Below are 15,529 nucleotides of genomic sequence, written 5' to 3'. Positions count from 1 at the left end.
ACCATCCAGCTTCAGCAGTTATAATGTCATCCCTAATCTAGTCTTATCTGTACCTCACCTATTCCTCCTCTTTTTGAAACTAACCCCAGATTTCATCTGTACATATTTCAGTGTGTGTCTCCAGTAGATAAGGACTTTGGAAAAATTACAGCCACAGTACTACTATCATACCTTAAAAGTTAACAGTTCTATAATATTATAAAATAAAATATCTAGTCCGTTTTCAAATTTCTTTGATTTTCTTTTTTTTTTTTTTTTTTTTTTTTTGAGACGGAGTCTCGCTCTGTCGCCTAGGCTGGAGTGCAGTGGCCGGATCTCAGCTCACTGCAAGCTCCGCCTCCCGGGTTCACGCCATTCTCCGGCCTCAGCCTCCCGAGTAGCTGGGACTACAGGTGCCCGCCACCTCGCCTGGCTAGTTTTTTGTATTTCTTAATAGAGACGGGGTTTCACCGTGTTAGCCAGGATGGTCTCGATCTCCTGACCTCGTGATCCGCCCGTCTCGGCCTCCCAAAGTGCTGGGATTACAGGCTTGAGCCACCGCGCCCGGCTCTTTGATTTTCTTTAAGTTTCTTTTACATTGGTTGGAATCAGAATTTCAAGATCCTGGTATTAATTTTGTTGGTATATCTTTTTAAATCTCTTTTAATTATAGGTACCTCATTCTTTTTTTTCTTCTTTGCAATTTATTTGTTCAAGAAGTTGAGTTGTTTTATTGATTGCTTTAATCTAGTCTCCTACAAACCGGATTTTACTGATTGCATTCCTGTTGTAATTTTTTAACGTGTTTATCCGTGCCTTCTTTTTCCCATAAGCTGGTATTAGGTTTAGAAGCTTCCATTTTTGGGAAGACAGCTTCAGAGGATGTGATGTGTGCTTCTATCAGAAGGCACAAAATGAATGTTTGTACCCTCTTTTGTTATGTGAACAGTCATTGATGATTATTGTTTATATTCATTCCTTTGTGAGGTATTGCAAAATGGTGATACCCAAATGCTACCAATTTTAGTCTTTCATTATCTGGAATACTTTAAAGAGACTTTTCCCCATCAACGATTTGGTTGTCCTGGGGTACAGTTTGTGCAGCAAAGGGAGGTTGAGTGTTGCTATTATCCCCCTTGTGTGTTTTCACAATAATGAATTGGTTCTAAAAGTGAACAGTGATTTCTTCATAGTATCATTATGACTATGTGGATCTCAATATATCTGATACATTTCAATCTATTGCAGTTATTCTTTTTATTGCTGCTCAAATTTCTTCTTTTTTTCTATTTTGGCCAGTAGGAGCCACTGAAAGTTGGCTCCTGAGTCCTTTTGACACAACCCTAGTAATTTTAGATAGTGTCCTTGCTTTCTGGTATACTTCCTGCCCCAGACTTGGTTAGCTATTTTTCCAAAGGGCTTTAGGCCATTTTAGTAGAAAATAGCATTTAGAAATAGCAATCTTGGTGCTGGGATAGAAGGTAATAATTTACTAAAAACCTATAGGGAAGGAGGGAATGAGCCATGTGGATATTCGGGAGGCCAGCATTCCAGGCAGAAAGAACAGCATGTGCAAAGACTCGGAGGCTGGAGCAGAGGGAGCAAGAAGAGGACAGTAGTAGGAAAGAGATAGAGGTCATGAGGAGCAGGCCAGGCAGGGCCTGGTGGGAAGCTGGAAGGACTTTGGCTTTTCTTGGGGTGAGATGGTGCCTTTTATAAATTTTGAGCAAAAGAGTTCCATAATCTTTTGTTTTCTTTAATTTTAACTGAATTGTTATGGGTTCTGGGTTGAAAATAGGCTGAGGAGTTTGAAGAGCAGAATCTGGGAGGAGACCAGTGAGGAGGCTATCATAATAATACAGGATACAGGCGAGAGATGACGTGGCTTGGATCAGTGTGGTAGCAGTAGAAGTAATGAGAAGAGTCAGGTCCTGGATGTATCTGGAAGATAGGACCCGCTGAATTTGCCAAAGGGTTGGACTTGGATTGTAAGGAAAGAGGATTCAAATATGACTCCAAGGTTTATGGCCTGAGATGTAAATGAAATTATAAAACATGATAACACGAATGGTGTCTCTTCTGTGGGTCAGAACAGTGTGTCTGTGGGAAAGGAGCGAGGATGGGTCAGGCAAAACTTCATAGGGGATGATGTGGTTTGGATATTTGTCACTCCAAATTTCATGTTGAAATGTGATCTCTAATGTTGGAGGTGGGACCTGGTGGGAGGTGTTTGGGTCCTGGGGGCAGATCCCTCATGAATGACTTGGTGAAAATGAGTTCATTTGAAATCTGGTTGTTTAAAACAGTCTACTACCTCCCCTTTCTCTCTTGTGCTCCCTCTCTTGCTATGTGATGTACCACCTCCCCCTTCACCTTCTGACATGATTCTAAGTTTCTTGAGGTCCTCACCAGAAGCAGATGCTGGTGCCATGCTTCTTGTACAGACTGCAGAGCCATTACCTCTCTTTATAAATTACCCAGTCTCAGGTATTTCTTTATTGCAATGCAAAAACGGCCTAACACAGGGGACCAGATATTTGAGTCATGAAAGATACATAGGAGGACCAGGTGGATAAGAGGGGAAAGAGCATTCTGAGCAGTGCAATAGCTTGTATACATTTAGAGTTGTGGCCAGGTGCGGTGGCTCACGTGTGTAATCCCAGCACTTTGGGAGGCTGAGGCGGGCAGATCACGAGGTCAGGGGTTCGAGACCAGCCTGGCCAATATGGTGAAACCCCGTCTCCACTAAAAATACAAAAATTAGCCTGCCATGGGGGCATGTGCCTGTAGTCCCAGCTACTTGGGAGGGTGAGGCATGAGAATTGCTTGAACCTGGGAGGCAGAGGTTGCAGTGAGCCAAGATAGTGCCACTGGACTCCACCCTGGGCGACAGAGCGAGACTCCATCTCAAAACAAAAATTCAGAGTTGTACAAGGATTATGGGTTCTAGAATTAGATTCAGTTTTTGGAGTGCAGGAAGCCTATAACAGGAAATGAGTTTAGAGAAGTAGAGAGTCCTTACATATTCTATGACAGGAATTTAAATTTTATTTTACGCATGATAAGGAGACTAGAATTTTTAAAGTCTGCCAATGACATGATCAGATATCGATTTCAGAAAGATGAGGAGATTATGCACTATGGCAGAAGTGATGGGAATGGAGAGAGGAGATGAATTTGAGAGGTCTTAAGGTATAGAAACAATAGGATTTGGTAAACATTAAGATGTGGGATGTGGGGAGGGGTCTAGGAGGACCCTGAGGTTGCTGGGTTGTGTGACTAGGTGGATGGTGGTGCCATTATCTAATGTAGGCGTCGGGCGCAGTGGTTCATGCCTGTAATCCCAGGACTTTGGGAGGCCAAGGCGGCCTATCACCTGAGGTCCGGAGTTCAAGACTAGGCTGGACAACATGGTGAAACCCTGTCTTTCCTAACACAAAATTAGCCAGGCATGGTGGTATGCACCTGCAATCCCAGCTACTCGGGAGGCTGAGGCACAAGAATTGCTTGAACCTGGGAGGCAGAGGTTGCAGTGAGCCAAGATTGTGCCACTGCACTCCAGCCTGGGTGACAGAGTAAGACTCAGTCTCAAAAAAAAAAAAAAAAAAAGGAGGGAATACTGGTACTGGATGGAAGCAGATTTGGAAGTAAAGATACAGAGTACAGTTTGGATGCTAAGTTTGAGCTGCTTGTGGGATATTCTCTTGACACCCAGTAGGTGGATGGAAATATACATCTGGAGCTCATGGGAGTGGATTTGGCAGAAATGTAAAGGCATGAGAAGTTATGACCCAGGTAGAATAAGTGAAGTAGGGAGAGAAGGCAAAGGGTGAAGGTCTAGGGAATACCAACATTTACGAGACACAAAAGTTGACTGAAAAGGAGCCATCGTACACAGATGGAGGAGGAAAAACTGACATGAGGGGGATTCTGGAAAATAAGGAGAGATCAATTTTCAAGAAAGAAGGAAGGCCAACAATGGCCCATGCTACAGAGATCCAAGAAGATAAAACACAAATTGGTCTTTGGTTTAGAGGCCATTGGCAATCTTAGGGCAGTTTCATTGGGGTCGTGCGGTGAGAAACGGGAATGCAATGGAAGGAGGAGTAAATGAATGAGGAGAGAATGGAGGTGATGAAGGTAAGGCAAAGGTAGACCATGGTCTCAAGTAGCTTGTTTGTGAAGGAGCTGTTTTTGTGTTTTTTTTTTTTTTTTTTTTTTTAGACGGAGTCTCGCTGTGCTCCCAGGCTGGAGTGCAGTGGCGTGATCTCGGCTCGCTGCAAGCTCCGCCTCCCGGGTTCACGCCATTCTCCCGCCTCAGCCTCCCAAGTAGCTGGGACTACAGGCGCCCGCCACCGTGCCCGGCTAATTTTTTGTATTTTTAGTAGAGACGGGGTTTCACCATGTTAGCCAGGATAGTCTCGATCTCCTGACCTCGTGATCCACCCGCCTCGGCCTCCCAAAGTGCTGGGATTACAGGCTTGAGCCACCGCGCCCGGCCAGCTGTTTTTGTTTTAATTAATTTTTTAAAAATTGTGATAAAATAGACATAAAAGTTACTATATTGCCAGGCCCGGGGGCTCATGCCTGTAATCCCAGCACTTTGGGAGGCCAAGGTGGGCGGATCCCCTGAGGTCAGGAGTTCAAGACCAGCCGCCTGACCAACATGGAGAAACCCTGTCTACTAAAAACACAAAATTAGCTGGGTGTGGTGGCACATGCCTGTAATCCCAGCTATTCAGGAGGCTGAGGCAGAATAATCGCTTGCACCCAGGAGGCAGGGGTTGCCATTGCACTCCAGCCTGGGCAACAAGAGCAAAACTCTGTCTCAAAAAAAAAAAGTTACCATATTAATCATTTAAAATTTATTTTTATTTTTGTAGAGATGGGGTCTTGTTATGTTGCCTAGGCTGGTCTCAAACTCCAGGCCTCAAGACAACCTACTGCTCAGCCTCCCAAAATGCTGGGGTTAACAGGGAAGGCCAATGCACCTGGCCCATATTAATCATTTTTAACTGTACACTTAAGTATTTTTAAGTATATTCACATTGTTGAGCTGCCAATCTCAAGAACTTATTCATCTTGCAACACTAATATTCTATACCATTAAACAACAGAATTTGTTTTTAAGAATGAGAATTACTTAAATATTTTATATGCAAGGGGGATGAAAGAGGATGAAGGTGTAGGAAAAATGAAAATTCTACCATTCTAAGAACTTATAAGACCATTTCATCATTAAAAGACAGACAAATATCTTTACCCCTTTCTAACAACTTCCTCCATCTTTCTGAGTGCAGTTTTAATTTTCTACTTTCAATTACAAAAAACAACAAAATTGACAATGATGATAATTTTTTGTTAAGAAAGATTTATTTTTTAACATAAATTCTGAGGCCTTTAGAAAGATACACACAAACTCCCATCTCTTTTATAATTATTCTTGTATGAATTGGTGATAATACATACTTAACCATAGTATTTTCTTGATGATGAGGAGGGTGCGAACCTGGACAACATGACTAAATTGTAGCACAGAGCATATTACCTATAAAAAGCATTAAATATTGTCAAAAGGCTCATGTAATATGAGTTAGGGGTTAAAACTATGTTTCTATTACTCCATATTCAGTGTGGATGAACTTCAAATATTTAAGAAGTGCTAGTTATTATAATGAGATTTTACCTCTCCTGGTTAAACCAGAAGTTGGGTACTAGAACAATTTACTTTTTACTAACTCTTTCTCTCCCTGATGAAATGTAAAGAGAATGAGTCAATTGTCAAAGTAACCTTTTGTCGACAATGTCTGATAGAACGTGATTGAAGTGACCTTGAATTTTAATTTTGTTTAAAATAGAGAACTGTGGCCAGGCACTGTGGCTCACACCTGTAATCCTAGCACTTTGGGAGGCCAAGGCGAGTGGATCACTTGAGGCCAGGAGTTTGAGACCAGCCTGGACAACATGGTGAAACCCAATCTCTACTAAAAATACAAAAATTAGCCGGGCTTAATGGTGCACACCTATAATCCCAGCTACTCGGGAGGCTGAGGCACAAGAATCACTTGAACCTAGGAGGCAGAGCCTGCAGTGAGCCAAGATCATGCCACTGCACTCCAGCCTGGGTGACAGAGTGAGGCTCTGTCTCAAAAAAAGAATGTAAGAATGTAGTAAAATAGGCCGGGCGTGGTGGCTCACGCCTGTAATCCCAGCACTTTGGGAGGCTGAAGCAGGTGGGATCACCTGAGGTCAGGAGTTTGAAACCAGCCTGACCAACATGGTGAAACCCCATCTCTACTAAAAATACACAAATTAGCTGGGCAAGGTGGTGGGCGCCTGTAATCCCAGCTACTTGGGAGGCTGAGGCAGGAGAATCACTTGAATCCGGGAGGCAGAGGGTGCAGTGAGCTGAGATTGCTCCATTGCACTCCAGCCTGGGAGACAAGAGCAAAACTCTTGTCTCAGAAAAAAAAAGAACCTAATGTCCTAATGTAATAAAGAAGAGAACTGTTGCCACAGCACCCACCAAAGTGTGTCTCTCATTGACAAGTTCAGGTACTTGTCTGTCTGTTTCTCCTGCCTACCCCTCAGCCTCTGGATATTCCCTTTGATCATTCTTTTCTCTTTCTGGCTTTAATGTTTTGGTTTCCATTCTGTAATTCACAGAATATTTTGTGGACATGCTCTTTTCAAATTTGTCTCCAAAACAATAGTACAAAGGCAGTCAGTCATAAACTGATTATATTGTTGGTTTTTACAAAAAATCCCATCATATCACCCAAAACCAATTTTATCATAACAGGATGAATATCAGACCAATATTCATTATTAGAGATGTAGTCTAAACTGGCTCGAGAGAAGACATCCATTGAGTCTTTCATTCAATATAATTAGTTGTTATTATACATGCAAAATCCTATAACTATAAAGCATTTCAGAAATACAGAAAGTGTTGTTATACATCTCCAAATTTGTTAAAGTATAAAAATGTATTAAGTATATACCATGTGGCACCGTGCAAAGTAACAGATGCCTAAACTAAAAGGTTATCCTTCATCATTATTAAAGTATGACTGAAAGTTCGCTGGAGAATATAGTTTCTACACAGAGTCAAAACAATCTTTAGGGCTCACAAATTTAATCATTTATATGGTATAATTGGCTTTAGATAGAAATTTTCATGCCAGACAAGTAATGTAGAAAAAGCAAGAACTAGGAAACAGGAAAACAGATCTACCTTTCTGCTTTGCTGTAATTCATTCACTTTTTCAACCATTCATCAAATATTTATTGAGAGCCCATGCTGTGAGAGAAACTGTATTAGGTGCTGGAGAGCATGGTAGCAAATAGGAGAGACCGTGTGTGAGCATGAGCAGGTGGCTTTACCTCTCCACATCTCTAACCTTGTTTAGACTCGATGTCTGAGATATCTTTCAAACCTGAAATGCTAAGGTTTGCAACAGCCTTGTGGAGGGAGAAACTGCCAAGTTGCCTTGGGACTTGAGGACTTACCTTCCTTTCAAAGGGTAGCCCTTGTTTTGATTTCAAAATAATTTTGTTACACAGTTTAAAAATAATTTGCTCAGGTTCTCATCTACATTGGGGTAATCTTGATAGTCTGGATGTGGCAATTCATGCTCATTAGACTTCAAAGGTAGGAAGTGAAAGTTGTGAAATGGTGGATGACTTTCATCAATTCACAGCCAGGCAGCGGTTCCCATTGAGCAGCTCCTCTGTGGTTCCACCCAGCCTTCCAACCAATAACGCAGCTTCTCCTGCAGGAAACTCATCGCTTGGCTTGGGTCACCTGTTAGCCTTTGCTCTAATGAGCCTTGAGAAAGGATTGCTGGTCCTGGGACCAGAGGCTTTATGGGGAGGGAAGAATTGTTTTTGACTTTCAGTTTTTCGAGTGGGTTTCAAGGTAACAACTTTCTTATTATCTAGCTTCATAATTGCAGTAAGGAAGTAGCTTTTTTTGCTTGCAGCCGAGACGACTTTTTCAAGGGAGAAAAAGGGATTTCTATAACAAAGAGAGGGAGAGAGAGATGAAGAGGGAGGGAGTAAGGGAGAGAGGGAAGAAGGGAGAAAGGGAGAGAGATTTGAATATACATTGCTTCAAGGATACAAAAAATTACAACCTGGAAAAGGCTTCGAGTAACTTTAGGAAAATGAGCTGCTGGACTCCTTAGTCAATCTGTCCTTTCTAGTCAATGAAAAAGACAGGGTTTGAGGTTCCTTCCGAAACGGGGCCGGCTAATTTAGCCCCTCCCACGAGCCTAAGGGTCTGTTATATCTCTGTTTCCTTGAGTACCTCTCTCACGGAGACGGACCACAGCAAGCAGAGGCGGGGGGGGAAACACGAGGAAAGAGGAGGAAAACAAAAGCTGCTACTTATGGAAGATATAAAGGGTAAGACCAAAATTGATTTGATCTGAATCCTTAAAAAAAAAAAAAAAAAAAAAGGAAAAATAAAAGCCAGAGCAAAAAGCAAGTACTTGAAAGTTGGAGGCAAAAAGCCCTGAATGAACTTTCCCACCCTCTTCCTTCTGAGAGGAGGCAGAGAAAGAGCTTTGGGAAACTTTTTAGGAAGCAGAGTCCAGGGTTGCAGTCCAGGGTGGCTCTAGAGCAAGCTGGAGGGGCTCATGAATATTCATTACCAATTTGTATTCAGAGTTGGTTTTTCAGAGGCAAATGACTTTTTCTGTCCCCTTGCAGTTTAAGAGGCAGCTGCCTCATCTGCAGTCCGGACTCATCTACCCTCGCGTCTGTACCTCAGGGAGTTTACTTGAAGATGCTGGGCTCTGCGTGTAGATTTGTTTTGTTCTCGAATTTCTTGCATGCTTTCCTGTTGTGAAATTAGCAAAGGCTTCTTTGCTGGGAACAAGACAGAGAAGTTAATGTGGCACGAGGCTGTCACAACGGGACCCCAGAGTATGTCTTTCAAAATGCTGAAAGTTTCTTGAGATATGTGGGGGAGTTTTATGTGAGGGACAGAGTGGGGGATGGGGAGGGGTGGAGAGAGGAAATAGAATAATTCTATCTTAAAAGGGCAGGTCATATCTGACTACATTTAGATTTTGTCTAAAAACTACAAGAGCAGCCTGGTTTGCACAGATGGTGTGCAGTCTCTATCTTTTACCTCTTTTGGGCATTTTCTGCCAGGACGGAGAGCCAGCTGCTTGCCAGCGTGTGAGAGCCAGGAAGAATCTCTGCAGCAGTGAGGGAGCGTAGAGTTGTAAATCTCCTTCTCCTCCTCCTTTATCATCTCTAACTTCTAACATTCCCACATGCTTATACCATATAGAACATGGAAGAATAGCATAAGTAGGCAACAGATTTCTTAATACTTAACAATAATGATAGCTGTTAATGTTGACTAAGTCTTTATTCTGTGTTGGGAGCTGTACCTAGCATATTACATGTGCTACTTACTTGTCACATGAACCTTACAAGTGCTATCATTGTCATTCCCATTTTCCAGATGGCAAAATTGAGGTACTGAGAGGATAATTCACCTTGAGATCTCACAGTTAGTAGGGCCGAGTGTGGATGAAGGTGGTCTGAGGCAGGGCTGGTGGGCTTTTCCACTCCCCAATACTGTTTCTCTGCTTTTTCTGGTGCCCTGACATTGTGGATTTCAGGTTCGCAAATCCTTGAACCTACTGGGGCAATGATACTGATAAAGTCTTAAGTCTGTGAAGGAATTTGTACTTTGCACTCAAGTTCACATACATTTTCATCATTTGATGCTCATGGCCATTCTCTAGGAGAAGCAGGTATTGTTATTATGATCTTTTACAAAAAGGAGAAACTGAGGTCAGAAGGGGTTAGGTGACACCAGTCACAGCTAGTTGTCAAAAGTCTGGACTGGGGGCCTGGGCGTGGTGGCTGGCACCTGTAATCCCAGCACTTTGGGAGCTGAGGTGGCGGATCACCTGAGGTCAGGAGTTCGAGACCAGCCTGGCCAACATGGTGAAACCCTGTCTCTACTAAAAATACTAAAATTAGCCAGGCATGGTGGTGTGCGCCTGTGGTCCCAGCCACTTGGGGAGCTGAGGAAGGAGAATCACCTGAACCTGGGAGGTGGAGGTTGCAGTGAGCTGAGATTGCACCACTGCAGTCCAGCCTAGGTGACAGAGTGAGACACTGTCTCAAAAAAAAAAAAAAAAGTCTGGACTGAATCTGAAACCCTCTGCTTCTGGTTTTTCTTCCAACCTACAGAGCAGGCCCAGTTATCTCTGAACATCTGTCCCCACCCCAAGCTGCGCCTCATTGAGTTACTTTCAGTTCCCCAGAGGAACTGCATCTTTCCTCAGACTGAAGCTAGGCGCTGTCTCCTGTTTTAAGGGCCTATCCGGTGCTCTTCTTCCCCTTTAGTCTGGAGCTGAGCTGCCTGGGTTTGAATTTCAGCTCCACCATTTACTGTGTGCCTCAGTTTCATCATCTATAATGTGAAAATAATAATAACGTCTATCTTATAGGATTGTGGTAAGGACTGAATGAAGGATTCATGCAAAGTTTTTAGAACAGCGCCTGATGTATAGTATCGCTAAATAAATATTAACATTTGCTATCACTCCTTGAAGTCTCATATTGGGTGTTATTCCCCTTTAAGCCTTCTCTAATCCTTCAAGTCTAGATTAGCCCCCATCTTGGATGCTTCTATAGTACCTCATCAGTTATGCCTAAGGTGGCACTTACCATACTTGTCCACACTCCTGCCCTCTGCATTACCTTCTGTCTCTCCCCAGTTGTAATTTATGTATTCACCTTTAGATCTGCAGTGTCTAGTGCAATTTTATTTTTAGTCTCTCAACTTATGGCAACTTTCTCATCAGTGTGGGCAGAGTGGTGGGAGAGGGGCCTCAGTCATGATAGGGGTACAGGAGGCAGCCACAGAGGGTGACCATATAGCAGTCATAGAGGGCCAGAAGCCATGCAGGAAGTGGACAGATGCTGAGTACTGATTCAGGAAGAGCACATGTGATTCAGCAGCCAATGGTGAAGGTGTCAGGTTCAGTGAACTCCTCCGTGAGGTCTGGGAGGTCCTGTGATGTGCTTATTGTGGGCCAGCTTGGCAGCCACATTCATCAGCCCCTGGGACAGGTTCTTCAATTTGGTGTCTATGTCAGAGAACATCCCAAGCTTTCCTTAGAGGGTGGTACACACCAGGCTCTTGTGCAAGTCCAAAAGGTCCTTGTCAGCCATTAGCACCTTGAGCTCCTTAATGGGAACTCAATAAATATTTAGTGAGTGAAGCATTATTATTTTAGCCAATGCTCATTTGAGACTCAGGAGGCTGGTTTAAAAGGGGGACCTTTGAGTTTGCAGTAGGGTTCCCCACTGGTACATATAGATCTTTTGCACAATCTGTAAAGACATCCCTCTATGTGGATACACTGAAAAACAAAATGCATCCCTCTGGGTGGATGATTTTCAGAGATAATGTAACCCCATGCCAGGGCACCCTGTTGGGCAAGTGAAGCTCTAGCTGAACTTCAGCCCCCACTCCCCGCTCAGCCAAGGGCCAAACTGGAGATTTCATGTGCCTCATATCCAACTTTGCTTTCTCTGAACAGAATATCTGGTTCCATAAATAGTGTCTTTCTAGCCCTACTTTATAGTAACCTTGCTGTCTGAGATAATGTACTCTGGTAATGAAATAAAAACAAACACTACAGAAGTTGGCCCTGGGAAAAATCGTAAAGTACACTACGGTTTTTTCCAGCACCCTCCCTTTCCCCTTCCTGGCATACCTTCAAACCAATTTGACACATATTATTGTGTGTCTACCATTTGTAAGTTGCCATGCCACACAGATCCTTGGATAAACAGTTTGCTTATGGTCTAGTGGGGAAACCTAATAATAATAGCTGGGAGTGCTAATAATAATAGCTAACATTGATTAGTTATTATGTGCCAAACATTGTAATGCTTTATATGTGTTGTCTCGTGTAATCTTTACAAAAATTCTGTGATATTGGTTTCCGCATCTTCCAGCTGGTGGAAGAAGGTCATTTGCTTAAGGTCACACAGCTAATAATAGGCAGAGGGGAAATTTTGACTGATGTAGTTAGGCTGCAAAGTCTGGGATCCTAATGGATACATTCTACCTCTCTAAGAGTTGTAATATAAGTCTAAACCAAGTGCCATGACACAGTGGTACATGCTTGTAGTTCCAGCTACTCAGGAGGTTGAGGCAGGAGGATTGCTTGGGCCCAGAAGTTTGAGGCTGTAATGTGCTATATTTGCACCCGTGAATAACGACTGCACTCCAGCCTGGGCAACATAATGAGACTTTGTCTCTAACAAAATAAAAATAAAAAATAATAATACAAGAAAAAGTGCCATGAGAAGCAGAATAGGGAGTGATGGCTTCTGGAGAAACTTCTCAAAGGATGGGACACTTCAGTTGGATCTAGAAAAAGGAGTAGAATCTGGTGCCCATGGCAAGCCCCTTCACCCTCCCAGCAGTGCTTAAAGATCTTTTCTCTCTTTTACCTTAACTATAGTGTAGATTTAAGAGTAAAAAGCCCCCTTTTTCCCTAAGCTCTGAGCAGTCAACCTACTTACATGTCCATCTTGGAGATTTGAAGGCAGAAGTACAGAGTTTATCCTTCACTATGGGTCTTGTAATCAAATAAGCCTTTACAAAGCAATCAACTGCACATTAAATGATTTCCTTAATCATGATTGCACCCTTGGTAATAACCTACATCTGGTAAACAGTTTTTATAAATCATTGTGATTGGTATTGCCTTTACTTGATCAAATTACATTTTGAGAGGGCTTTCCCCCTTGGTTGTCTTTTTGGTTGTTTCTCTGCTCTTTATAACTGGTGATGGTGCTCAAGGGCAGTAGGGTTTAATCCCACCCACTACTGTCCAGAGGTGATGGGCTCCATCTGTGTAGAGTGAAGGTGAGGCCTGGAGTAAATTACATGGAGTCTATTCTTTTAAGTACTTCGGAGGAAGGCCAAAATCAAGGGCAGCCCCTGTGGTGAAGAATCACTAAATGTCTTGATGGTTTGGTGAAGTGTGCAAGAGTGGAATCACTTTTTCGTCTTGGTGATATTGGTGTGTGTGTGTGCACGCGTGTGTGTTCTGAGGCAGTGCTTCTCAAACTTGAATATGGGTATGTATCATTAGAGAACTTGTAAAAATGCAGATTCTGATCCAATAGCTCTGAAGTAGGTCTACATTTCTAACAAGTTCCCAGGTGATGATAATGCTGCCCCTCCACAGGCCACACTTTGACTAGCAATGTGACAGGGTCATCGCATGCCTTAGTCTCAGGGCTTATTTTGGTACTAAATGACCAAGCTCTTCCCACTCTCCACCCCTTCACCAAGCTACCACTTCTAGCACTGATCAGCTGTCATTGCAGGATGATGGGAAGCCTAATTCATTTATTCATTCAGCAGATATATGCCCTAAAACAGAAAACTGAGGCTCCCAATTTGCCAAATCCTAGAAACTGGAATCTTCAGTACACACAAACTACTGTTACACAAAAAGGCCTTGTGTTAGATTTCCTACATGTCTCCACCTTTTCTCCATGGCTCCAAGCTTCCCTAAACTTCCCTTATTCTCTGTCTTCAACTTGAGAAGTACTGGAGCAGAATGTGTGGCTGCCTGCAGAACCTTGTGCTGGGTGTTGGAGTCCCAAGAAGCTAGAGGTAGCAGGGGCTCAGGGCTCTGAGACTGGGAACAGTGTGCCTGAGGCATTGTCTATGCTCTGCAGAAGAAAGGTGGGAATAAGTCTAGGAGCAAAGCAAGGAAAGTGGGTGCAGAGAGAACCGATGGAATTTCTTTAGGCTTGGAAACTTGAGGGAGTTGTGAAGAGAAAATAAGTTTTTGGAGAAAAGAATCCAAAGTAGAGGTTATCTAACATGTATGCGACATGCAGTTTTGTTAGAATATCAAAGTGACTTTAGAGATCCACAATGGCAGTACATGCCCTACACAAAGAGGTGTTTCCTTCCATGACCACTGCTTGGTTTAAAAAATTAAAAAAAGAAGCCAAAAAAAAAAAATGAAGCGTTTCCTTTTGATTCATAGGAAGGATGTAAAGCATTGCTTTATGTCCATGAGGATAAAAGTAACGTAGCACATGCCTGTTAAAGAAAACATGATACTATAGATTACAGTAGGGAAGAAAAACAATCACTTGTAATATTTTGGTGCTATTTCCTGGCAGTTCTTTTTTACTATGTCTGGGTTGTTTCTCTCATTTGGCATTCACTTGAGTAGGACCTTGAAAAATTATGAGATGGCACCATGATCATTAGGCCATATATACAGTTTTAAAGCCTGGTTTTACTGTAGCAGTGAAGCACAACTATTTTCCATTTTATAGCGTGGTCTTTGTTAGCGTATTTTTTATAGTCACATGGTTTATTTAACAGTTCTCCTGTTATTGAACACTGAGGTTGTTTCCATTTCCAATAAATGTCTTCGTGCAGGAAGTTTTTTCCATATGTAGGATTGCACTCTGAGGATAGGATCTGACAAATAGACTTGCTAGATTGAAACTTGTTAATGTTTTTTAAAGTTCTTGATTACTGTTGCCAGGTCACCTTCCCAAAGGTTGGGCCCTTCATGCTCTCAAAAGCAGTTACTGTTTTGTGGCATCCCTGACAGCTTTGGTGTTTTTGTTTTTAAATAATCTTATCAATTTTTAGATTGTTTTAGTTTGTATTTCTTTAATTACAGTAAATTTGACATTTTTCACATGATATACTTCTTTTGTATACTTTTTACATCCTTTTCCTGTTTATTATAATACTTATTTGGATTTGACGTTTTTAATCAACATATGTGAGTGCTTTATCATATAAAGGTATTCAAGTTTTCCTGCCATACTTATAATAGTTTTTTGGTATTTATTTATTTATTTATTTTTGTTATGACGGGGTTTCACCATGTTGCCCAGGCTGGTCTAGAACTCCTGCACTCAAGTGATCTGCCTGCCTAGGCCTCCCAAAATGCTGAGATTACAGGTGTGAGCCACTGCACTTGGCCTGTGATAGTTTTTCTGAATCTGTTCTTACTGTGAATAGATCCAACACATTTTTATATGTGGTGTCATAGTTTTCTAAATAGTTTGACATCATATTTTTATTCTCTGTAGCCCGGGATATTACATTTAGAAGATTCTAAATGATTTTTATTTTTGTTTAGCCATTATGATTAATTTTTCACTTTTTCCATGATGGTTAAAGAATATGGCTTTATAATTTCTAAGGTTTCCTTGTAACTAAGCATATGGTGGGTTTGTATAAATCTGTGAACACTTGTGAAGAAGCTGTATGTTTTTAGGATATAAAATTGGATATTTATTAATCAATCCAGTCTTTTCAGTTATATGGTAATTTATCTCCAACCATAATATTCTCCGATGGGTAGTGAGGAGCTTAGTCCCAACACCTTGATTTCAGTCCAGTGAAACTGATTTCAGGCTTCAGACTTCCAGAGCTGTAAGAGAATAAATGTGTGTTGTTTTAAACCACTGAGTTTTTAATGGTAATTTGTCATAGCAGGCAAAGGAA

General features: G+C 42.0%; 1 protein-coding gene across 11 annotated transcripts in view; it reads left to right on the top strand.

Annotated features, from left to right (window-relative positions):
• ENTPD1 (ectonucleoside triphosphate diphosphohydrolase 1) overlaps positions 1-15,529 on the top strand; it is a 211,363-nt gene that overhangs the window by 54,185 nt on the left and 141,649 nt on the right. For 2 of the 11 annotated variants that reach the window (XM_003904051.5, XM_021944046.2), the window contains exon 1: positions 6,382-8,388. The exons of 7 other annotated variants lie outside the window; for them this stretch is intronic. In XM_003904051.5, the coding sequence (XP_003904100.3) occupies positions 8,190-8,388 (199 nt within the window). In that variant the 5' untranslated portion in view covers positions 6,382-8,189. Of the gene's footprint in view, positions 1-6,380; positions 8,389-15,529 lie in introns of those variants that run through there. 2 more of the 11 variants (XM_009215050.4, XM_017944156.3) reach the window with 2 other exon arrangements.

The sequence above is a fragment of the Papio anubis genome, chromosome 11, assembly GCF_008728515.1.
Source record: "Papio anubis isolate 15944 chromosome 11, Panubis1.0, whole genome shotgun sequence".
Classification (NCBI taxonomy): domain Eukaryota; kingdom Metazoa; phylum Chordata; class Mammalia; order Primates; family Cercopithecidae; genus Papio; species Papio anubis.
This window is presented reverse-complemented; position numbering and strand designations above follow the sequence as displayed.